The 26171-nt window shown below is 41.8% G+C and overlaps 1 protein-coding gene across 8 annotated transcripts in view; it reads right to left on the reverse strand.

Moving 5' to 3' along the window:
* The window catches only part of PDE10A (phosphodiesterase 10A), a 185619-nt gene that overhangs the window by 71757 nt on the left and 87691 nt on the right, over window positions 1-26171 (reverse strand). The window contains exon 1 of one of the 8 annotated variants that reach the window (XM_033144145.1): window positions 18475-18663. The exons of 5 other annotated variants lie outside the window; for them this stretch is intronic. In XM_033144145.1, the coding sequence (XP_033000036.1) occupies window positions 18475-18538 (64 nt within the window). In that variant the 5' untranslated portion in view covers window positions 18539-18663. Of the gene's footprint in view, window positions 1-3527; window positions 3685-18474; window positions 18664-26171 lie in introns of those variants that run through there. 2 more of the 8 variants (XM_033144142.1, XM_033144138.1) reach the window with 2 other exon arrangements.

Below are 26171 nucleotides of genomic sequence, written 5' to 3' on the forward strand. Positions count from 1 at the left end.
TGACTCTAAATGGAAATACCTCCTTATAATTATAACCTATGTTATGACTATTGCATAAATACTACTAGCAAATATTCTGGGCCACACTAATATTATGAGTTTTAGCCCCCACCTAAAGTGACAAGGAGCCATAGTTTTAGCAACAGAGCATTGGGTTTACATATGTAAATCGGGTACCCACAAGTCTGCTTACCATAGGTGAGTACCCCCCCCCCAGACACCCGGCAAGCAGAACCGCAGGCATCATATACACTCTTACCCCAGTGGTCTCATTTCCACAGCAGTTTTTGAGCAGGTACATAACAGCTTGAGTCCTTTCCAAATAGGGCAGACTACCACTGTTGTTGCTGCTGCTCTTTTACCTTCTATATAAACCACATAATTGAGAGAAAAGATTCTGATTCTCCTCAAACCCTCTAGGTAAACCAGAGAATGCAGGGGAGGGGATTGGTGAGGACCACAAATAATGAACTTCTGCGTAACACCAAATTCCTGGATCCAACGGTGGCATCTCCAGTTAAAAAGATCTATAGTCGGAGGGCTTGAAGACCTTGAATAGCCACTGCCTGTCAGAAAGGTAAAGTACAGATCTTTTGCCTTAGAGAATGACGTTTCAAACAGCAAGTTCTTAAAATTCCATTCACTCATGAAGTTTTATTTTGTCAGCAACAACAAAGTCCCAGTGATTCCCAAGGTCTTAGCTACCAGTCAGAATAGGTAGTACTTGGCTCAGACGGACTAATATTTTAATGCAGCTTTATATTTCATATGTACCAAGTACAATGACAAAGAAAAGCCTTTTCTGCTTAATAAAGAAAAGTATATTCACTCCCAGTATAGCAGCTATAGAACACCTGCTTTGGGGGGGGGGGTACCCTAACTGCAAATTTAGTGAAAATGTCCATACACTGCTAATTAAGAAGTTTTCTTTATATGCTATGCATGTGTTAGAAATTGTGAGGATGCAGGGCTGTGCTCTAAAATTGAAATTTCTTTTTAAATTTAGCACAGCTCAGCAGAATACCAGAGTTCACTAAGCCACAAATTTACACCACATGAAAAGAATTGTTTTATCCAAGCCTATTCGAGTCCTTGAATTATCACGAATATGTTGTGTTTCCATATTCTAAGTTTTGTTACCATATTCAATGAAGTCCTGTTGCAAAATAATTTTGGTCAAATTTTCTACAACAAAAATGTTAAGTGTGGAAAGTATTTCCTGAACCGAAAACCATTGCATAATTGCAGAACACCATACTGACGACTTCTTCTTTTAATACCAAAGGATTTTGTTTAATTTAATAAAGCTGTAACGTCTACATGATAACACATTCAGTAAATTCACCAAGTGTGTTGTAGAAAAACATAATATTCATCATAAGTAAGAGGTAAGGACTGGATTACTAGACTTAATTCTAATCTAAACCAATGGATGATATGAACCCTAGTCCATAAAAGAGTAATATATTTCAACACGTTGGCGGCGCACAATAATCTCCAAGTCAGTTATACATTCTTTATCATATATTAGTCATCAAAGTTCTGAGAAGAATATATAAAGTCTTATACAAAAGCCACAAGGACTTATAACCTGACAAATCTGAAAACAGACTGTTGATATCTAATTACAATGTGTTTTTTTCCAAATGTTTGATACCATCTAAATATCTAATTCTAGTATGTCTTCCAGGTGTTAGACTCAGTCTTTAGATTTCCTTTAAATAAATTCCTGAAGGTATCAGCAAAGGTAAGTTCACTGTAATTTCCAAAAGCATGAGGTGTTGATGATATTACAAACTGATGTTAATAAAGATGTACATAAAAATGAAGAGACAGGGTGCCGGCGTTTTTCACCTGTTTCGCCCAGGCAATCCTGTAGTTTCGGAGGCTGTTATTCGCCCCCAATGGGGCCCTTTGATTGGGGCTCGCAGATGGCACACTCCCACGAAAAATTACAGGCTTCTTCAGTGGTTCTCAAAACTTGGATACATATACAAATTCATAAAGGAAAGTTTTTCTTGGCTTAAGCTGAAGAACTCGGTTTGCTTAGCCATAGTGCATAGAGCTGTTGGTGGAGAATGTTCTCCCTAAACTTTACACCTACTTTTACTATTTGCCTATTACCAGAAGTACAGCTGTACATCTCCCACTTACTTCACTATGGTTCAAGTGAGTAGAGTGTCTTTACGGTGTCCATGGAATGGGATTATTCTAACCAAATGCAAGTTGGGGGGGGGGGTTACTTTCAATATCACACGCTTTGATATCTGACTAGATCTTAACAGCCAAGTGAACTCATACAGGGGGAAATGGTTAATGATATATAAGAGCTCAGGCCATTTTAAGCTTAAAGGGTTTAAACTGGCACCTTGAATTGCTCCCAGAAGCAAATCAGTATGCAATGAAACTGGTGCAGAACAGGCTGAATGAGAAGCATATAAATTCAATAACAATAACAACAACAAACAAACAAACAACAACAATAATAGTAATATGTAAACATTGTATTGATACGTTTATGCATTCAAAATATATTTGTTGTATTGGCTGCAATCCAAATAAACAGACAAGTAGTTCTGCACTCTGGCCTCGTTTTCCTTAACAGCAGCCTCCCATCTCGGATTGAAGTGAAAAACTAAATTATCTATGAACAGCTTTTAATAAATCTCATCGACTTCACTCACCACAGCCAACTTTTCTTATAATCCACATACCATAGAAGAGTGCAATGTCTGAACTATGCTTGGTTATTATGTATTTATTTATTAAATTTAGTCATCGTTTTTTCAAAGCAAGTCTAAAAGCAATTTACAAAGATTTTAAAATTTAAGTATAAAAACCTACATAAAAGGTAAAGGTAAAGGGACCCCTGACCATTAGGTCCAGTCGCGGACGACTCTGGGGTTGCGGCACTCATCTCGCTTTACTGGCCGAGGGAGCCGGCGTACAGCTTCTGGGTCACGTGGCCAGCATGACTAAGCCGCTTCTGGCGAACCAGAACAACGCACCGAAACACCATTTACCTTCCCGCCAGAGTGGTACCTATTTATCTACTTGCACTTTGACATGCTTTCAAACTGCTAGGCTGGTAGGAGCAGGGACCGAGCAACAGGAGCTCACCCTGTTGCGGGGATTCGAACCGCCAACCTTCTGATCAGCAAGCTCTGGGTTCTGTGGTTTAGAGCACAGCGCCACCTGCGTCACCAAAAAAACCCTAAAACCCTACATAGCAACCACTTAACTAAGGATTAACTACTAAAAGACAAGTACCAAGACAAGTTAAGAGTGTTGGACTACCCAGGTTGAAATCCCTACTCAACCATCTCATTAGGTAACCTTGGCTAAGTCACCATCTCTCAGTATAACCTACATTATAGGGTTGCTGAAAGGCTAAAAATGGAACTGGGAGAGAATCAGGTATGCTGTATACATTTAATAACTAAAATAAATGGACACGCTACTATTTCACTAAGCAGTTTGCTGCTCCTATAAGAGAACATTCACGCTTTCAGCTGGAAAATGCTCACCAATTTTTTTCTCTGCCACTGAAATAGAGTTCTCAATTCTAGCTCTGAGGCTGGTTCTACTCTCTGTTGCTGCTAAGTTGTCTGGTATTTTTGGTGAATTTCTTCTAGATGATGCGTCACTTGGGTTCCGAAAGTATTCATCCATGTTCTCATAATAAGCACCCCAAAAAGTAACAATGCTGGCAGGGCTACAAAAGTTTAGTAAAGCACCAGAAACAGTTCTGGGCTAAAGGAAGTTATGATCTCACTGCATTACAGATAAACAGATCAAGTTACGATCAGCAGATGCCTTCAACTGACAAAGTGACTCTTGGAACTCTCACCCCTTCATCTCTATGACATCACTTCAAATGCAGTAAGTCATTGCTCATCTTCTCTCAATGCTATATCACTCTAAATCAATCCCAAAAGTTTTTAAAACTGCTTATTCCCACATTAAGTAGTCCACTACCACAAAAGAATAGTTATACAAATAAAAATCCACACAAAATGACTCCAAATGCACACACACACAAAACAGCCAATACAGAAATATTCAAACCTAACAATTATGGCCCCTCGCTATAGCCTCTGCCAAGTTAGACAGCATGATCAAAGGTCCCAGAACTTTTGCATGACTCCAAAATAGTGGAAGCCAGAGAAGGTAGCCTGTTGTGGTCTATTGCCTGTCTGACTCTACAAGAAATATTGCTGCAAACGCACTGTCTGTGGGTAAATGGTTAAGGAATCATTCTCAATTGGGAGTTTTAGCTTCAAGTCTCCCAGCCCTCTGAACTGATCTTTTGCTGTTACAGAATCTACAATTTTGTTTTCAACAATACCAATCACTGAATGTTATTAGCCATACAGAATATGATGTATGGCAGAATGGGATGCTAATGACCAACATAAAGATGAAGGTCCACTAGGCTTGCATGTTGAGCACACTGCTTTATGGAAGTGAATCAAGGGCAACTTACAGCTGCCAGGCGTGATCCCTCAATGCCTTCCATATGGGCTGCATGAGGAAGATTTTGGGCATTGTGTGGCAGGACCGAGTCTCAAACAAAGATGTGGTCTCCCAAGCCCACATTCCCAGCATGTTTGCACTTCTGTCTCAGCAATGTTTACACTGTCTTGGTCATGTACACAGAATGGAAGATGGCAGGAACCCCAAGGACATGCTCTACAGGGAGCCGGCTTCAGGCACCATGCCTGTTGGCAGACCAACCCTGCTTTGCAAATATGTTTACAAACATGACATGAAGTCTGACAACATTGACCCAGCAGTACATAAATACATTGCAAATGAGCACAGTGCCTGGAGACAGTCAGTCAAGTTGTGTATCCACAACAGTGTCCAGAGGAGGAATGACCACTGGGAGGAGTGCAGTGAGAAGAAATGCCATGGTGCACCCATAGTAGCAAAACCGGCAACTTCATCTGCCCCACCTGCACGTGTCTGTCCTATATCCATCTCTACAACCACAGCAGGCACCGTAACTCTTCAATAGTTTGACTTTACCCCCAAAGGCTCAATCTCCCATAGTCTCCTAAGATAGATGGATGCTGACAATTAGCTGTAAATGTAAGCTTTGACTTGTTTGAACACATAAACTCAAGCGTGCAAATAACTTGCCTTCTCACCTAGTGTAAAATAAGCATTGTCCCTAGCTAGGCAGGAAGCACCGCTTGAGAAACCCAAACTGATAGCTTATTTCCAGCTCAGGAGCAGTTATTTTATATTTACAAATAAATAAATAAACTGAGCATGCTCCTTACATCTATCAATTGCATGGAGGGGGGGGGGACTGTCTGCAACTGGCAGAAGCTTATAAATGTTGTGAGAAATGCAAATTAAGCCTGACTTATAGCTATTGGCTCTTTTAGTACTGTGGAATGTTAATTACCTTTGTTTTTGTTTTTTCTACTGTGTTTATTGCCATTATCAGTTAACCACAAACATAACATTCTTGATTGAATGCCAAATTGGACACCATTTATCTCCTCTTTTTATAGTTGTTTATTTTCATACTATGATAATTTGTGGAGCGTAGGATACGCATCCCTTTTCCCAAAAATTGTCTCAATGGCAGGCCAAGAAGAACTATCAAGTTCTTCTCAGGCTTTCTTCAGGATCTAAAAAGTGGACACTAAAGCATGTTAGAAACCAGTTCTCAATTTAGATACAAATTGCAGGTAACTTTTATGTCCCTTATACTGTGCTCATATCTTGAAGCCTAAATATTTCACTATGAAGAACAAAGTTCCAATTTAACCAGGGCTCCTATAGTGCTTTAATTTAAGAACCAACTGGAGCTTGATGAGGGGTTCCACATTTGTTTATTTATATGCCTCACCCGTTTATGTCTAAAGCAAAATGGGGTGGCTTAACTTTTACAATTAAAATGTGTGTGCAAGGGAGCTCCCCTGCCTTGTCTCAATGTGGTATAGTGATTACAGTCTCAGACTGGGAGACAAGGGTTCAAGTCCCCACTCAGCCATGATGCTCACTGGGTGACCTTGGGCCAGTCACTGCCTCTCAATCTGACCTATCTCACAGGGCTGTTGTGAGGATTCAATGGGGGGGGGGAGTCATGTATGCCACCTTGAGCACCTTTAGAAAAGGTGTTATAAATACAATAAAATAAATAAATTTGTACCCTGTTGCTTGTAGCACTTTCATTTATGATTCAAGAACTAAGCCAGGAGACATCCCTGCAGCAACAAAGCACGGGGGGGGGGGGTTGAGGGAGAGGATAGCATTAATTAAGTTGCCCTCATGCTCATTTTGCATTAAAATATGGGTCTCCATCACCTACTTTAGAGGCAAACAGGTCACAGCTAAATAGGGCAGACAAGAATGGAAAAGGTCCAACTATTTTTTTTATATTTGGAGATGGGGTTTCAGAAAGAACTGCAGTGATTAAATAAGGAAGAGAGGACCATGAGGAGTCCACCCTCATTTTCTTAAGAGATCTTCACATGCCAGGGGAAAAGATTTAATGCCAAAGTGGAAGTCAAGAATAGTGAATTACGTCAGTAGAGAGGACCACTACTGGCAGAGCTTCCCAGTGGTAGGTCAGGCCATGTGAAGAAGGGCGAGTTGGCCAGAGTCGGTCCCCCCACCCCCATGTGGGTGTTTGTCTATCCTTCCTTCTACTTTTTTGCTGCCACTAGGTAGGTGTTGCTTCCCGCACCTGCCTTCACCAAGCAGCTGAAAACTCCTTTGTGTCTTCTTCACAACATTTAACTATTAAGATGTTACTCATGTCTTACAAAAAGAAACCTGAGGTCGTTTAAGACAAGGTTGGTACCTCAAACCACCAGCTTTATATGGCCAGATAGTTACTGTCCCTGAGTTCTGTTAACAGTTCAGTATATGTATGGATAGCTCAGTTGGTTAGAGCGTGGTACGCCAAGGTTGCTGGTTCAATCCCTGTATGGGACAGCTGCATATTCCTGCATTGCAGAGGGTTGGACGAGATGATGCTCAGGGTCGCTTTCAACTCTACAATTCAGTGTGTCTGTATGACCTGCAATTCAGCTGCAGGTTACCAAGCACAGAATACCATACAGCTGCAGAATCAAGTTGGTTGTAGCTTGTAATCCACCCACACACCACTTTAAACCTGGAGACTGTTCACCCCATAATGTATTGATATGATTTCTGATGCATCTATATATTTCTATCAGTGACAACCATTCTGAAAACGACCAAATAAAGATATTGCCTTTTATTGCCGAAAAGGATTCAATGAAACAAACTCGGCTGTTTTCAAAGGATCTTCCACCAGTTCATTTTAAACTAGATCTCTATACCTAAGCTCTTCCATTTCCAAAATTCTGTTAACATTGCAATCTTGTGGAAAGGGTGCTTTTTCTTAGCCTAGCGGTAGACATGTACTTACATGGGCAAGAACAAAGAATGCAAGAAATTGCTTATTTACTCAATCTGTCTTCAAGCCAGGAAATTATTAGCAAAGTCTCCAAGAACCCATTGGAAATCACCTGCACTGAGTTTCTTTTTTGCTTTTTTATGGTTTAGTAACAAATATTACAAGGACTGCTAATAATTAATGGTAGGTAGAGTGAGCAGGAAAGAAGCAAAAATGGTTATTTTACCTTCCACCCAGCATCTGGGACCTGCATGATGGTCAACTGGAGGCAAGGACAATACAAGGAATGGAAAGGCTCCATTCTCCCTATCAGTGGGATAGTTATGTTTAGGACTGCAACAGCAAAATGTTCTTTACAACATGGTTTCTCACATAATTTCTCTCCCTGTAGTTTCAGGCAAATAAAAGTATCTGATCTTTTTAGCACATTTTCCAGAATTGTGCACACTCAAAATCAAACACATGTAACCTTTTGATATTACATCTTCACACATCTGCAAGACTGTCTAAAACTCCAGGTTATGTATCTCTTATGAGATATCTCTCTCTAGGCTAACACTACTAGAATAGAGGATTTTATAGATAAGCAGCCAGTTACTTCCAAGGAGTGATGGGGCTAGCAAGGGACCTGGTACCCAGATTTCTGACGCACTTGACAATAAGTCCCTCCACCAAAACTGCCCACAACCACTGAAATTGAGGGCAAAATTGAAGCACTATCATAGTAAGTCCTTGCCATAAGCCCACTAAGACACATCTCAGCGCCATCCCTCATTAAAAACACATGTGCACAAAGAAAGCAACCTATGGACCAATAGTAGGAACTATTGGTAGTCGGAAGACATGGTATTAACTACAGTAATCATATAAAGTCTTCTGCAAGTGAGCTTCACAAACAGGTGCATTTCATACACAATTTCTGTTCAAACTTATCCTATATATATATATATATATATATATATATATATATACATACAGAATAATGTCAGTAAGGTTAAACACTAAGAATTTGACACCTTTAACTTTGAAAATTAAACACATTTTGTTTATTTGTAACACTATATCATAAATGACATCTTGCACTAACAGAGGACTCCCCCGCAGGAAGTTGGACTTGCAAAAATGGAATAAAGGTTTTCATCTTCTCTAAGGGCTCAATTCTATGCATACAAAGGGAATAAACTCTACAGAACTCAGTAGGACTTACTTCTGAGTGAACATGCTTAAACAAGCTTCCATTCCAGTTGAGAATGTACAGTATTTGTTGTAATGCAGCACACGTCTTCCAATGAAATATATTTTTGAGGGGTGCATATGCCTTGCCTCAACTTTGCATTGGAGCATAAGAGGTTTCTAGGAGAGCACAAAGGGCTGCAGCAAAGAGGAAGGGCAAGGAATTCCCTTTTGGTGAGCAGGCTTCCACCTGCACAGCAGTGGGCACAGCCCTCTACGTTTGAATTGTTTCAGCAACCAAGTACTATGCACTCTTTGCTCAAGAAATGCAACAATCATAAAACAGTAAACTCAGTTTAAATCAGTGGTTTAAAATTAATATTTTGTTCTTGGTTAGTTAAATTGCCTCCATCTTTCCTGGAATACATTCTTTATACTCTGTGGTTTGGTACTGTTTTCCTATATGTGTAACAGCCCACTCAGCTGCATGCTCTATTTTTCTGTTAATGAATGCCTGTCCTTCACTATATGAGACGGAAAAGGCATGTTCGAGCAAATAATTGCATCCAACCCTCAAGTGCCAATATTAATTAGTATTAGTATTCATTTACATTTCTATTCCTTGAAACTCAAGGACGCATGGGATACCTGGTTCTCCCCCTCCTAATTTGATCCTCACAACAATCCTGTGGGGCAGGTCATACTATGATTACTTATGGTAGTACTGCATGTTCAGCCTAATAGCTTGTTGTTAGAAAGGCCCTTTTTTAAACCTTCCAGTCAAAGCTCCTTGTTAATAGTACTAATAGCATTACATCTCCACAAGTGCTGTTCTGCATTACAGATCAAAGGCAATTCCTCCTATTTGAATTTTTTATGAGGGTTTCTGATACTCAGGCGTGGCTGGAACATTGCGTGGCGTCTTTTCATGTGCATCATGTATGTGAAAACTTTGTTTTTTTCTGCATGTAAGTCCTGTGATGTGGAAGTACCTTCTGTTTGCCATTTTGTACACCAGATAAACACTTAATATATAGCTGAACTGTAACTGTATTATTAGGAAAGGCCTTTTTTTAAAAGAAATTGAAGTTAACTTTTTAAAAACAGCATTTGGTTTTAAGAGGACAGCCTTTCATTTGTGATTCTATCTTTGTTTTACACTGGTGCTTTGATATAACAGTGCCAGGTGCTAACAAGGTATTATTAGACCAATCCTAGAGTACCTTCTGAATATCTCAACACAAGTGGTTAAGCTATGAGTAGAAACTCCTGATGGAGAACTGAAGTACCTGTATTTATTTGAAGTTTCCCTCGCCCCTCCCCTCCCCCAAAAAAGAGATTTTTGCCAATGACAGCAAAGGATGGGTTTTACCCTCCTACACACACTTTTCTGAGTGTGAAAATATTAGATGAACGAACAAACAGAAACAGCCAACCTTTCTCACTAATTTGTGTCCTGCGTGGAAGATCAGTCCGTTAATATAATCCAACTGTAATTAGCACGGTGAACTATAATGGATCCTTTGGAGCTGACTTCCTCAAAGTCCCTTTGAAACCAGTAAGTTTTCATTAAAGGGAATGCAAGTGTGGAGCACTGCTCATCTGACCATAACAGTGAAGTCAGAGGGAGTTGCTCTGTCTGGGGGATAGTGACATCGGACAAACCTACGTCATAGTTTTGCTACGAGGACAAAAGGGGGGAGGCAATATATACTTTCTGAAGCTCCTTGGAGGAAAGGTGAAATATCCATACTTCTGAATAAATAAAACAACCCCTTTCATCTCAAGCTATTTTTTATGGTAAAATTCCGCCATTTAAAAAACTGCATTCCCATCCATGGAAGAAAATACAATGGTATCCATGGGTAGAGTTCCAGCAGCTTTTATTTTAGAAATGAAACAGCCTACCAAAGGAAAAATACACTGGAAATAAGCAAACAAGGAAAAACATCCCTTTTAACAAATTGTTAAAGAACCACGGAATCTGTTAATACTTTGAAGCTGCAACCCTATACATACTTAGGCAAAGGGGTTTATTTCTGAGTAGAACTGTATAGCAGGCGCTGAATTGTACAAGAAATCTAGCTCCATTTTTTCTTCTTCTGATTTAATGATTCTACACCTAGAAACAGTGTTTCAAGCCCCGGGCAGAATCTGGCACGGAGTAAGAAATCCTTATCAGCAGCAATCCTTAGCAGTCTCAGTAGTACAAATCCACATTTGATTACCCAACATTAAATAATGCACAGAACAGAGTAAATATACTAAAGGAAACACCTGCAGAAAATGATTTACAAAACCAGTTTGAAAGAAAAGTTATTTGAGAAAGAATTAACTCAGAGGCAGAAGAAAAGCATGCAGTCACTCCTTCCTACAATTTGCTTAGTTCTCAGCAAAATGGGTGGGTGTGAGTGAGGTCTGTTTTTACACCAGCTATTGGATCCATAAAGCAAATTGTGGAAGTGGAGAAACATTTCTGCTCTGACAACAGGCTGGTGTCTCTGATTTCTACTGATTATCAACACAAATAGCGTCAGCAGCCACAACATTCTGAAGGATTATGCAATTCCAGAAGTGGTTCAGAAGTAGGAAATAAGAATAGGATTGGGTTGGATTGGATTGTTTACAGTTCAGCAACCAGCAGAGGGAGTACACAAGTCAAAATTATACTTATTTGTTTAAATTGGCATTTTGAAATAAACATAAGAATGTTTTGTACGCAATGTACAAAAGTATGGAGAGCATTCTAAGAAAAAATTGTGTTTTGAAGGGGGGGAGAACTAGGGAAAGTGTGTGTGCAGGGACTATTGGCACTATTATCTACAATCCAGCATACATTAAAAGTCCCATTAAGCCTGGTTTAATGCAATATTGCCCAGAAGTCACATTGAAATCAGTGGGACTTACACCCATGTAAGTGTGCATAGGATTGAAACACCAGGAAATTCACAATTCCAACATTTCAATAGGATTTTGAACAAATTTCTGTGCACAGAACTGTAGTCTTTGTTTTTGTTTTAATAACATGCATGAACAATGTTGAAGCATCTGGAAGTCGAAGTGAATATTTCCCCAAACAAATGAAGATTACAAATACTATGTCACTGTTAATAAAACAGAATCATTTTTCAGAATGTACAGAAAAGTGACACCCTTTAAGTAAAACTTTTAACTAATAAATAAAATTATCTGTGTGAAATTATTTACTCCAAATACTTTGCAAGTTATTTGCCGATATGTCTTTATTTTTTTATTACTCTGAATCTTAAGCATCATGAGCAGAGTATGGCTTGTGGAACGGTGACATCCAGCCTTCTCCTTCCTGTTGCAGCTCCCTGCAGCTTCAACATTTGAGGACAGGGCAGGAGGACAAGGAAATCAGACAAATGCTAGATTGAATCTAAGTGACATGTTGCGCCACTTTTTTCTCATATGCTTGCACTGCCTGCACTGCTATATAAGAAAACAGCAGCACTTCAAAATACAGTGGTACCTCTCGTTACATACTTAATTCATTCCGGAGGTCCGTTCTTAACCTGAAACTGTTCTTAACCTGAAGCACCACTTTAGCTAATGGGACCTCCTGCTGCTGCGCCGCCAGAGCACAATTTTTGTTCTTATCCTGAAGCAAAGTTCTTAACCTGAAGCATTAATTCTGGGTTAGCGGAGTATGTAACCTGAAGCGTATGTAACCCGAGGTACCACTATAATGAAACAGCATGGAGTCAATACCAGGATGGACTTCTTCTGCACATGCCCTATATTAAAAATGAATAAAACAAGTGAAACACTATTTCTGTCTTCGTAAATGCCGAAATTATTTAAAAAGCAAGACCATCATTAAATCATATGGCAAGAGTTAAATGGCACGTAATGCCCAGGGAGGAAAGCCATCTTTTGAAAATTAGTGTACTTCAACATCCTCACAGTTAATCACTGCTTGACAATAATCCAGTTCCTGAGATTCCCATAAATGTTTCATAAAGAAGTGGCTTCTATGTATCAAATTTAACTCTATTGTTTTAACAACATTTAAAGGAGCATGTGCCAATCAAACAGAAATGTTTATGGAACTGGCTTGAAATCTTTTAATGTTATTGTAAATACGGTCAAATTTACCTTAATTTAACAGTACTTTATATTATGCAAGTTTTAACTCAGAGATTTAATATTCAGCAGAAGAACTGAAACTGGGCATTTTACACAGACCACCTGGACAGCAGAATAACTCAAGAAGCAAGTTGTTTGATGAGCAATGGTTAGTTGCTAACAAGCCAAATTCAGGGTCGCAATACCTGAAGGACTGCCTCTCCCCATCCTGGACTCTGTGTTCATCCTCTGAGACCCTTCTCCGTGCACCTCCTCCACATGAGTTCCAGAGGGTGGCAACACGATAACGGACCTTCTCTTTAGTGGCACCCCCATTTGCAGAATGCTCTTCCCAGGGAGGTTTGCTTGGTGCCTTCTTTTTTTAGGCACCAGGCAAAAACATTCCTCTTCAACCAGCCCTCTAGCTGATTTATATCTACAGCCCAGAGGTTTTCAACTTTTTTTAGTCCACGGTTCCCTTGACCACTTGTCCATCCGTTACCAACAGCAAGATCTGGTGGACTGGTTGGCTGGGCTCCCTAAGCTCCTGAGGCCGCCTAAGCTCCTGGCAACCAGCACACCCTGGCCAGCCCCAGAGGCATCATTCGTCTGTGGAGCTTGCAGATGGGGCTGCTGCAACCAACGACTGTGCAAGCCTTTGGGAGGCAGAGACACGAGAGAGCATCAGAGCAGGGCAGGAAAGAGAATAGAGGCCAGGGTTGCCTGTGGCACCCTGACCATCATTCAAGGCACCCAAGGGTGCAACGGCTAACTGGTTGAAAACCACTGCTACAGACTTTTAAATGTATCTGTGGGAAGGGGTGTTATTATTTTACTGTTTGCATTTACTTATTTACTTCTTTTTATCCTGTATTTTATTCTGTGAACCACCCTGAGATATTACGATGAAGAGTGGTATTTAAATCTAAATAATAATAATAATAATAATAGGACTCACTGCAGCTGGTCCACATAGCATTAAACTATGGTTAAACATTATGTGAGAACCCTGTCTGTAGAGCATCTAGTATTAGCAGTTCCAAATGCACTGCCCAGAGGAAATAGAGACATTTTCAAAACAGTGACTCTGTTGGGAAAATAACCATCAATAGTTTGCTCAAGAAGTAAAACTGTGCAACAACATCTTAAAATGTTGCAGTATAGCTATATTTTAAGAGCATAGCTACATCACTCATCATCACATGCTCTGTCACTGAAAGTAATGTAAGTATATTGAGCACTCAATTAACCCTCATCTCACTCACCACTTTACCAAAACATATTAGTGCAGTGTCAAAGTAAGCTATGTTTACCTTATAGTCTATATAGAAAAGCAGGGGGGTATGGTAGTGGTCAGGATGAGGGAAGATACCTATTCAAATACAAGCAAGAGATGTTTTGGGAAGGTTGGGATCTCTTTAATCAGACTGTCCTTCAGAAGAAGAAATGAGGAAATGTGATGTTTCCAACATTACCAAAAAAAAACCAAAACAACAACTATAATCTCAAAGAGGCATCTCAAGATTCTGCTCAGTTTTTATGAAAAAGCACCAAATTATTTGATGGATGCATGTGAAAAGGGATGGGTAAAGGAATCCCTGACCATTAGGTCCAGTCGTGGACGACTCTGGGGTTGCAGCGCTCATCTCGCTTTATTGGTCGAGGGAGCCGACGTTTGTCCACATACAGTTTTTCCAGGTCATGTGGCCAGCATGACTAAGCCGCTTTTGGCAAACCACAGCAGTTGCCTCTACGCATTTGTTTCTTTCATTTCTAGCCTACCCTACAGCTGAGCTCCTGGGGTTCACAACAGATCTAAAATGAAATAAAACAATCAGAAAAACACACCCAACAATGCAAAAACAACAGTGGCAGAAGACAATTATTCAACTTAAAACGTATTGCTACAATCTCCACACTTCTCTGGACGGTGGTGCATTCCAGGGGCCCAGACCTCACCCAGACTTAGTCTATTTTGGAAGGAAGTTAGTTGAGGTGTGTGGTGTTTTATAACATTTGAGTTTATCTGCAAGTAAACAGGGACACATACAGTATAGAGGTAGACCTTAAGCACAGACCGCCAGATCTACTGCCCCACCCATGTACTTACAGATCCTAAACCTCAAATATCTGCCTCTTCCTCTGTACACCACTTGAAAACATCAGGATGTCCCCTATGTACAGACATCCTTAGCTGATGGGGACACAGGGGAAATATATGAATGTAAGGAAAATGCAAATTATCAACATATATAATCCAGAAATCTCCCTAACAAAACTGCTAAAAGAGTCTCCAGCTACATTTCTGGTTCCATGTATCCTCTCCTGTCCAACATTATTCAGCATTTTGTTATTTAAAGAATGACAAGTATTATTGTTATCTGTACACATGTAGATATTACATAATGACTTAGTATTAGAATAAGGGGAGGCAAACTGCAACTAAACAAACAGTAATAAATTATTTCCAGATGTTTTGTTGCTGGTACCTAACACTTGAAGCATTTAGCTAAAATCTATCCTGTTAACAGATGTTGGACATGTAAAAGATGTTGATTACATGCATGTATGCTGGAGATGTGATATACAGAATGTGAAAAGTTATTCTGTACTATTAAATTTTATCCAAGTATTATAGGAATATCTGAAAAATGAGGCTCAATCAAATCATATTCCTTTAGTTATTAAGAGCAACCAAGATGTTGTCAGCTGTGAAATGGCAACCTGCTAAAATTCTCACTGAAAGAAAATGATTCAGCAACTTTCAGATTTCGTAAAGTCAAAAGATGGACAACGGACAAGATTCCCCAGTTGGTAATGTGAAATAAATGTTTAAGTTGGAATTATCTGACACTTTTCCACTGCTAATAAATAACTAGAATCAATTATCTATTTTACTTATACAGATTTTGTGAAAGGGTTTAAATATTATTTTACCTATTTAAAGTGATTTATTACATATTTAACATAAATCTATAAGCACAGAATTAAAGGAACATAATTCTATATACAGAACTTTATTTTGAATACAGTGAATGTATTTAATGTTAACGTTTGCTGTTACATGAAGCATTAAAAAAGAAAAAAGAAACTTAGTAAGAGACACAGTGTAGATACACTGTAGAAAATACACCAATGGTTACAGAGTTATCACAACCCCCACAAGTAAGCAAATACTTGGAAGCAAAAAGGTAAGGTTCAAATTAGCCCGAATACCTTGTGACGCGGGTGGCGCTGTGGGTTAAACCACAGAGCCTAGGGCTTGCCGATCAGAAGGTCGGCGGTTCGAATCCCTGCGACAGGGTGAGCTCCCGTTGCTCGGTCCCAGCTCCTGCCCACCTAGCAGTTCGAAAGCAGGTCAAAGTGCAAGTAGATAAAGAGGTACCGCTCCAGCAAGAAGGTAAACAGCATTTCCGTGCGCTGCTCTGGTTCGCCAGAAACAGCTTAGTCATGCTGGCCATATGACCCGGAAGCTGTATGCCAGCTCCCTCGGCCACTAAAGCGAGATGAGCGCCGCAACCCCAGAGTCGGACACGACTGGACCTAACGGTCAGGGGTCCCTTTACCTTTTTACCTTGTGACCCAGCACAAGTCATCCCTACAAAGCTGTGGAATAGGAGAGACTGAAACACAGAGGCCAAATTTTTCTTTTACTCACATTTCTCCCAACTTCTTCCCCTTTTTAACAGGTTTTTCTCCTGTGGTGGGTAAATTCCAACCCTCTCACAGGAGAAAAATAGATTTAAAAAGCATTTGAAGGAAACACGGGAGAAAGGGTTATTCACACATAAACTTGCATCCCAGGTAACCAATCCTGAAAGTCCAGTATGGCCCTGAAAGTCAACTCAAGTTACACATTCCTTTTAACCCACATGCAAAGCATTTCCAAGGTGGTGAAGGGAGGTGGGAAAGCAAGAAGTGGTGGCCATTCGTGGCTTTCCAGCCAAATGCATTTGGAACCCTTCATAACCTTGTTAATTCACCTATTTTGACACAACATGTGCTCTTCTTCCCACAAAACTGCCTATGATTTTAATCACAAGTCCCCACTCCACTGCCCACCACATTTTACAGTAGCTATACTGTCACGCTTTTTTTCCCAAAACTTTTTTTTAAAAAATATGGAACTATTTGCAACCCTTCCAGTGTGTTTCACACTCAAAGAGCCTGAGAGGGCAGAAGCAAACTAATTTTTCCATAAAGTGGTCAGCGAACACTTGTACAGATTTCCCAATTACAAATAAATAAACATTAAAGTGGGAAGTCTGTAAGGGAAGTTGTGTTCCATATGAACTTTGGGAGATCTATTTAAAAAGCCGTCTAGTCACTATAAGTAAATGGGGGATACATTATAGGTCCAATAATGAAGATGAATTATCAACATCTTCACAATGAGATCATTCAACAGATCACACACCTGTGCTGTATTAATGTGAAGCTATGACAACCCTCTAACTCTGTTTTCACAATTACCAATATACTTTTAAATCAGGTTGCCATACAAATAGAAACTATACACTGCCCCAATTACTCAAGAATGATGATTTATTTATGTGTTAAATGGTAGAACACAAATTTTGTTTTTATATGCTAGTATGTGGCAGGTTAATATTATTCCATGTTCCTCCATTTTTCATTTGTTAACTTCCAAGACCTATGAGTATCCTAAGTCCTAGTAAATCTTGGTCACTTGACAGAACTATTCCACATCATTAGTCTACTTCAGGTTCCATGCCATTCAAGTTCCTGCATTAAAAGAGGTGTAGTGATGGGACCCATGGAAGAGCCTTTTCAGTGTTGGCTCCACATCTGTGGAATGACCACCCCACTGAGGTGCATTTCACCCCAACTTTGATGTTTTTTCAGGTGCCAAGTAAAAACCCACCTTTTTAGTGGCTGATGGGTTAAACAATTCTTATGGTGTTTTTAATTATGCTATTCATGTAATTATGCAAATTACTATAATGTTTTTGTTTATTGTTTTAGAATACGTTATTTTTGTAAACTGGCCTGTGACTATTTTTGGTGAAGGACACTGTGGAAATAGCTTAATAAATAATTAATTTACCACCACATCACAAATGTGTTCAATTCCACTGAAATGTGAATCAGAAAACAAAAGGGGGAAAGTGAATGCAACAGAAAGTAACAAATGATTGTTGTTGTTTTTTCATTATTCCTTCCCGTAATCAACTATTCTCTGGGAATTTGTACTCTGGTGTGCTTTCCTTCTTGTAATGTTTCCAACAAGAAATTTTTTGAAATCTATTGTGCTGCTTTCAGCATGCCCTAGTAAAGACTGTACTGCTTACCACATCGTTAATAAGCAAACTTGCTCTGAAACAGGGCAGCCCATTTTTAAAGCATCTTCAACTGACGGCTATGCAGTCTTGAACAGAAAGTATCCAAGGAAAACGATTTCACTTTCCTGAAGGAAGCGGTCCCCCCCCCCCCTCGCTAATCCATTTACAGTGAGCACACTGCTTCTAGTGGTGGTTTTATCTCACTCTACCTTCCTGGAATTTAAACCCATTTATTTCTCGCACTATCTTCTGATGAGCAATTGTTCCTCCTCCTTTTGTTATCCCATTCCACATCAATAGATAGGTACCACCCTCGCATCTCATGGGCAGCAGTGCTTTATTTCTATATATAAAAAAAAGAGGCGCCTGAGACCAAGTTTCCCTAGAAGCACCCACCCGTCTCTTTTACACACACACATGGGGGGGGGGGGCTCCCGCATCCAGACCCGCTCGCCCTCGCCCTTAAAAGCAATCAGCCAGAGAACAAAACGCGAAGCCACCTACTTGCACTCAGGAAACACTCGGTAAACCGCCTAAAACAGCTGCCCGAAGAAGATCCATCTTCCATGTCTGGCCCTAACAAGAGCGAAGCGGAGAACGGGGAGAAAGTGGAGACAGCGCTTCTTTGTTGCTGCCGCTGCCTGCAAGCCCGGCTCCTGCCTCTGGGGCCGTCGCCACCGGCGGCCACTCTTCTTCTTCTTCTTCCTCCTCCTCCTCCTCCTCCTGTAGCTAACCGATTACAGGGCAAGCGAGAAAAAGCCGGGCAGAGAAACGAGGAGCCAGGAGGCGACCGCTGCTGCCGATGACGACGCTGCCCGGCAGCGCCTTCTTTGGAGCTGGGAGCAGGATGGAAAAAGGGAGGCAGAGCCGCCGCCGCCTCCTGCTTCCGCCGCTGCCGGGGAAGGCAATCAAGGCAGTTGCTGCTCCAACATCTCCTGCCGACGCCGTGCTTGCTTTCCCCTCTCCTTCCCTCCCGCGGGGACTGGGGAGGTGGAAAGGAGGCGAGGGGAGGGGAGGGGAGGAACGGAGGTGGTGGCAAGGAGTGGAAGGAAGGAGAAGGGAGGGAACGGAGGGGACTGAAGGAGTTGTTGCTGCTTCTGCTGCTGCTGCTGGGTTGGAGAAGAGGCTGCAGGAGCCAGTCCCCGCCGCGCCGCGGCTCCTGCTGCTCCTTGCGAGGATGCGAGTCCAACCGCAGGCAGCCCGGTCCCTTCCCGGGGAAGGAAGCCCCCCGCCACCTCCGCCCCTCTCCTGGCCGAGGGAGTGGAGCAGGCTAGGATTGGAGCCCGGGTTTCCCCCCTCCCGCCCCTGCAGCCAGGGGGGGCCTGGGGGCGGGCTAAGTGCACTTTCTCCGGGTTGGCCGTCGAGCTCCGTTCCCGCCCTTTCCGCGCGAGTTTGAGGAAGGACTTTTGCCTAGAGTCACACGGCGGGGCGGCGAGGAGGAAAGCAGACCGCCAAAGAGGCAGGCGAAGGGGCCGGTTCGGTTGCTGCTGCTGCTCCTCCTCCGCCCCTTTCCCTGCACGCGAAGGGTGGCCGCCCGCCTTCCTCGGCTTTAGGATCCCCTGTAAAGAATCTTCTTACTATCTTGCTTTTTCCCCTTTGAGGAGAACGAGGAGTCTGCTCGCGACCCCCACCCCCCTCAAACCTTGGCGTTAAAGCGCGCGCGCGCGCGCGCGCAAATAAACACAATTCCTCTGGTTCCTTCTCAGCAATGCAAACATTTCTTTCTGTCTGTAAAAAAGCAGAGCGAGGAGCGTGGAAAAAAATAGTTCACTGCAGTGCTGCTTCCAATTTCCATCCCCGGCTCGCCGCCAGAAAAACCGCCCACTGGCGGAGCCTGGTGCCTAAAAGCCGCCTCTCTGCTCACCTCCCCGCCGCGAAGCCAAGGCAAGCAGCGGGCTGACCGCCTGAAGAAAGCGCGGGAAGCGAAGGGATTTGCCCCTTTGCCACCGGGGAACCCTCAGGGCCTCGGCCGCCTCTGCACCCTCTCAGCACTTCCAAGTTCACAAACACCCAGAGTTCCCCTTCCCAGGCTTGAAGAGCGTATTAAGCAGAGCCCGGCTGGGTCCGACCCAAAGGCCCGCCACATCCCCGTGGGAAGTCCGCGAGCAGAGCGTGAGCGCAGAAGCGCTCTCTTGCTCGCCTTTGTGTCATGCTTTGACTTCAGCGCTCAGTTTCTAAAAAGACATAAGCTCGGTGTCCAGTTTGGGAAGGGAAGGGATTCCAGCGAGCTCCCAACCACAACTTCGGGCTGTGAGGGGCGGAAAGTGCTCTGCACGTCCCCAAAAGGCATTCAGGCTGAGGCTGCCTTCGTGCGCACACTATCTTGGCGGGAAGCCGCCTTGAATCAAACCATTTCTGAGGCAAAACGTGCTGCACTGGTGAGAGGCGCGCTTTTCGGGGCTCTGCCCTGAAGAGAGTCTGGCGCCGAAGCCGCCCATGACGAGAAACAAGGCAACGCGCTGAAGGCACCTGCGGTCCTTCCAGTTTCCCAACTTGGGAACACGTGTCTGGTTCGCTGCTCGTGGCTGAGGGAGTCCCAGAGGCGGCCACGCGCCCAGCCCACAACGTGACTGCCAGGGAAGAAGGGAGCTGGCCCAGCCAGCAGCCCCTTCGTGCGTAACCCGCCCTTTCCGGGGGATTCGGGAGGCCAGTGCGCCCTTCTTCCTCACCTGAGCACTCAGTCTCTCGGGGCGCAGCCCGCCTCACGGCAGGTGCGCTTGTCCAGGGGCTGGGGGCGCTGCTCGCCACGCAGTTCTGGCGAAGAGTTCCGGGGTGGGGGCGCGGGGCGCTTCGCTGCCTGGGCTGGCAACTTTATGTTTCGTTCGCGCGCCAGATCTCCCGTTTCAGCACCAACGGAAGAGGGGAAAGGGGACTGAAAAGCCTGCCTCCCGCTCCTCCCTTCCTTCCTCCTACGACTCTCTCGCCCAGAGGGGCGCTAGGAGAGGGCTACCCTGGAAGGGCGCGGGTGGGACGCAGACGGCCATTACCTGGCAAGAGGCCTCTCTGCGCGGGGAGCCCACGGCTCCCCGGAGAAACGTTCGCCGACTATTTTGCGGTGCGGTGCTTTAAAGGGAGGCTCGTCGGGAGCAAACCAATCGCGAAGCCGATCGCGTTCGCAGAAGCCAACGGTGCCCGGCGTTAAGGCGGCTCCTTCATGGCAAGAACCTCGCCCACAAACGGTGCCAAAGCCTATCGCAAAGGAAGAAAGGCACCGATCTTCACATGGTGCCGCTTTACATCCCCTATTCCTTTGAAGAGAATAGTTGCCCCATTTCCTCCTCCCAATGGTCACTTACGTTTCTGTGAAGAAGAACACGAAATACAGTTTTGTATTCATTAAAACTGGTCCGATCTGAGTTGTAAAGTTTCGTCTATTTGATTTCTGGATCCTTCCTGGTAGGCTATATACGGACAAAAGAGACATTTTGAAATGAAAAAAGGACAGCGTTCTACAAATGACTGGAAGATAACTGTTAGAATTCTTTTTTTATCTGTTATGGTGCATTCAAAGCAAAGGAACCTGATTTCAATCCTGAAGTTTTCCTTACTGACGGATTGGGGGGGGGGGGGAGATAATCTGTTATTGCATTAGGTTGCCTATGCGTTATATGTCTGCAACCGTTTTGAAAACGAGATATTTCATCTGTTTTCTCAATCAGTAATTGGTGCTCTATTTAAAATTGTGCAGTGGGCACTGGCACTCAGTAGAAATGCAGGGTCTCATTGGAAAACCTTTCCATTTATTTTCCTTGTTCTGTGATAAAGAAAGGGAGGTTACCCAAACTTACCAAGAGGGCATTTTTTTTGTCTCCATAATCGTTTGTCATGTTGGTAAATAGCATCATTTAACATGCCTTCTGGAATCTAATGTTGGCATTAGTAAAACAGTGCAGACATGGTTATTTACAAGTGTTTATAAAACAGAGAGCTTGCATGGCACTTATTCACATGCACAGGTATCTTCTATACATTATTTGAATAAACTAAAATGATTGGATGACTTAAAAAAATAGCATGCAGTTCTTTGTTTTAAAAACCTATTGTCTCCTCCTGACACAATTGCATATCTACCTGAAATCTGCAAAATTGTTTGCTTCTTTTTCCTACTTTTTTCCAAAGAATAGATTTACAGCATAACTGCTGTGATTTATGATACCCTGATCGAAACAATGTCTTCAGCTACACTTTCCAGGAAAACAATGAAGTATCCAGTTAAAACTAAATGTATAATTTGCTCGATTTATTTGTTTAACCGTGTTACATTTTCAGGCACTAGATGTACAAAACATACTTGTAGCTGGAAATAACATTTCTGCATACTTCAGTGTTCCTCTAAGTACTAAGAATAAGGCATTCATTATTATCCAACATTACAACTAAATAATTTTGCTCATTTCATGAGAATGCACAATCTTTCCATTAAATGTTTTTGTCAGTTATTGAAATCAAACTGTCAAAGCAGATGGGAGAAAAATAAGAGAGTTTATTTATCCATAAGGTGATGGTTTACTTATATATTTAGGAATTTAAAAAGAAGAAACCAAAAAGTCCAACTTTGATTTTATTATGATTTTATATAACTTTGGCGTTCCTAAAATTTGCCTTCAGTCAAAACATTTTAAAATTGTAATTTCCATTGCCTAATAAGCTAAAACATTCATTTGAATACTACAATGTCTTGCATACATTACATTTGCCTTGTAGATGAGTTACAGCCTGATACTAATTTTTGCTAGCACTTCTGAGAGTGCTTCAGATGGGAACCTTAACTTTACAGTTTACTTCTGCAGATGCAATCGACTTATGTGCTGTGTTTTTAAATGTGATATTAGTGATCCTTTAATTTCTTATTTTGTATTTAATTATATTAAAATTTGCATTCCACAGAATACAAATTGTAATGCAATAAAATACAATATGAGAAATAAAAGAAACAATTAAAATACAATTAAAAATCAACAGGAATAATTGATATGGATATGCCATGGAATACCTGAAGCTTGCAGACCACAGGTTAGGTACCCCTGCCATGAAGAGCTGGTTCAGGAAAACAAATCTGTTATGTAAGAATGTGCCAGTTATATGAACTTTACACAATCATTTTGAGATTAAGTAATTTTTAGTATTGTACATGTTCTATACTGAATATGTATGTTTTGTAATTCCTAACATCAAACACACAGTAGCCCCTCCTCTAAGCATAATAAAATGGGTCTAAAATGACAAATAAGAATAAAATAATAAATTATTGAATAAGCATGAGCTTGGTTTATTTTTAGAGCCAACTGTACATTTATGGAACTATGGAATTGCAAATCTCCATTTTCAAGTTTATACACAAAATTTGTTGTAATTAGAATCATGGGCATAGCCAGGATTTTTGTTAGGGGAGCAGGCTCTGGGAGGGCGGGTAGAAGCTCAGATTTGTATTGATTTGTATTGATTTAGGGGCCACCTGCCCCCCCACCCCCGGGCTATGCCCATGAATAGAACCATCTGATTCCATCAGACACCAACTGTTGAAAGGTTAAGTTTCCTAGGGAATGGCTTAGCAGTTAGTCAATAAGAACTGAAGCAGTAGAAAGGAAATTGAGGTGTCCTTAATGTTACATACAGGAAGCATAGAGAAACTACAAGATATTCTTTTTACCTCTTCTGCAGAAGAGGTTGGGTTATGACTGAAACAACATTTCTGTGTTCTAAAGGCCCATCACATCCTTGCATTCCAGATACTTCCCAATGCTCAGAATACTTCTCTCCACCACTGACAAGACAGTTATAGACGCCGGAGCCTCCAGCAATGTTTGCAGTGTCACCCTGCTAGTCCCTTAAATGCCCTGACAAGAAAACAAAAATTCAAATCAGCTAGTGATTATGAATAAGCATGTATTGTCAACAAAAGGGAAACCTCTCGATGAAAAAAGCACCAATAAATGAACCCAACTACACAATCTACATTTAGCACTGGCCATTCCCCTTACTATTTCACTTTTCTATTAGATACTTCCTATCCACGCATAAATCGATTTTTACATTTATAATGGCTGGGATCAAGAAAGTGGAAGATTCACCCATGGTGTTTCCCATTTTATATGTTAACCCCCTTCACCCACTATAAGCCACCTTATTCTATGCCGAAACAAAATAGAAAATTCTTTCCAGTAGCACCTTAGAGACCAACTGAGTTTGTTCTTGGTATGAGCTTTCGTGTGCATGCACACTTCTTCAGATACCGAAGTGTGCATGCACACGAAAGCTCATACCAAGAACAAACTCAGTATCTGAAGAAGTGTGCATGCACACGAAAGCTCATACCAAGAACAAACTCAGTTGGTCTCTAAGGTGCTACTGGAAAGAATTCTCTATTTTGTTTCGACTATGGCAGACCAACACGGCTACCCACCTGTAACTTATTCTATGCCATTATGGAGGATCCCCTGAACCTCAGCTGGGGGGGGTGTAGGGAAAGGGGGAAAGTAAACCCTGTTGCTGGGAGTTTCTCTTGTACATCTGGATCCAAACCAATTTTGTGGGGGTTATAAAGGCATTTGACAGTTGTACACAGAGTCTATTTCAGCTGGAACTCACCAGAACTCAGTTCCGGCACCACTCAGATGGGTGCTACTGCCATTCTAAGAAAATGAGGGAAGTGCTCTTGGTGAGTTCTGGCACCTCTATTTCTAGAAAAATGGCACTGGTTATACACAAGTAAAATTGTCTGTCTCTCCCTAACTTACCCATTCCCATATATAACACTCTTAACCTCTTTAACTGGGAATGTTCTTAAACATGCCCTTCCAGTTATTTGACCTTACCTAGACCCTAAGGTCTTCATCAGAGACCCTTCCACAGGTGCCCTCAGCAAATGATACACAGCAGGAAGTTGCTACAGAAACGGCCTTTTCAGTGATGGCACCATAACAATAGATCACCCCCTCTAGATAGGTTTGCCTTGCACCTACTATATTACCAGGTGAAAACCTATTTTCCAAACATTTTAATTATCAGTTTAAGATCTTCAGAGTTTTTATCAGCTTCTATGTATGCTTTGCTGCTGATGGTCTCATTTATGTAGTTTTCTGCTGTGATTTTATAATGTTTGGTTTTCAGGGTTCTGTTTGTTTTTATTGTTTATTGTTAATCACCCAGAAAACATTGTATATTGGCTGGTATACAAATGATGTTAGCTAGTCAGTTAACGTAGACACTGGGTTTCATCAATAGCACCTATTCAACATATTGTTCTATAGCAGGGGTTCTCAAACCTTCTGCCACCAGGGTACACCTGACATGGCTAAAACCTAGGGATGCCCACCTGTCACAAAAGGGTGGCAGGTGTAAGCAGAGTTTGGCATAATCAACTGGCAATTCCTGGCAGCACTTTTTACTGATATCTAATCCGTTTTTGGAAATTGTTTTTTTGTTTTATTTTGCTATAACATTTTCCTTGTGACATGGAGTTCCATAGCTCAGCTTTCCTCAAAGTACAGACATTTTCTCTAGAGCTATTATGACTCAGCCCCCCCCCTCCATTTTAGGCATAAATTGTTGATTCAGAGACTCAGAAGGCCTTTCCTTTCACATTTCCTCCTTTCAAATCCCAGGTGTCTGTTCAAAGTATTTTTTACCCATCTCCTGTAATTTTTACCATTTCTCCATTCACACTCAACTTATAACTTACTTCTCCCCCCCCCCAAAAAAACCTGCCAGTTTATATCGCTCCTCCTCCCCCCTTGTTCTTTTACATTCATTTCTTCCCCTTGTAACAGTTTTCCTCTATTATCCCCATTCTTTCTATCTCCCACTTCAGCTGATCAAAGCCCTCCCCAGTGCACACTGAGGCTCTCGGCTCCCCCTTTCAAAGCAGCTGAAGTCAGGACAGAAAAGAGTAGATCCTCTCTCCTCCAACTCAAGCTCCTACCATTCAGATCCCTCCTCCAATTTCTTCCTCTTCCTCCTCGACCTGAGCCTGCCAATACAAGCCTAATCCTAACTATTGCTTCATGGCAAGAAGCTGGAAACACTTTTAAGAAGGAAACAATTTATGCCAGCTGGGATCCATTACACTCTACCAGCTACTTAACGTGGAGTCAGTATTAGTAAGATTAGCTACTTTTCCGCTTTTACATTATGTAAAACTGCATATATTAATATAAGAAATAATTAAAGATTTCAGATGATAACCAATTAAGGTATACTCA

The sequence above is a fragment of the Lacerta agilis genome, chromosome 3 (assembly GCF_009819535.1).
Source record: "Lacerta agilis isolate rLacAgi1 chromosome 3, rLacAgi1.pri, whole genome shotgun sequence".
NCBI lineage: Eukaryota > Metazoa > Chordata > Lepidosauria > Squamata > Lacertidae > Lacerta > Lacerta agilis.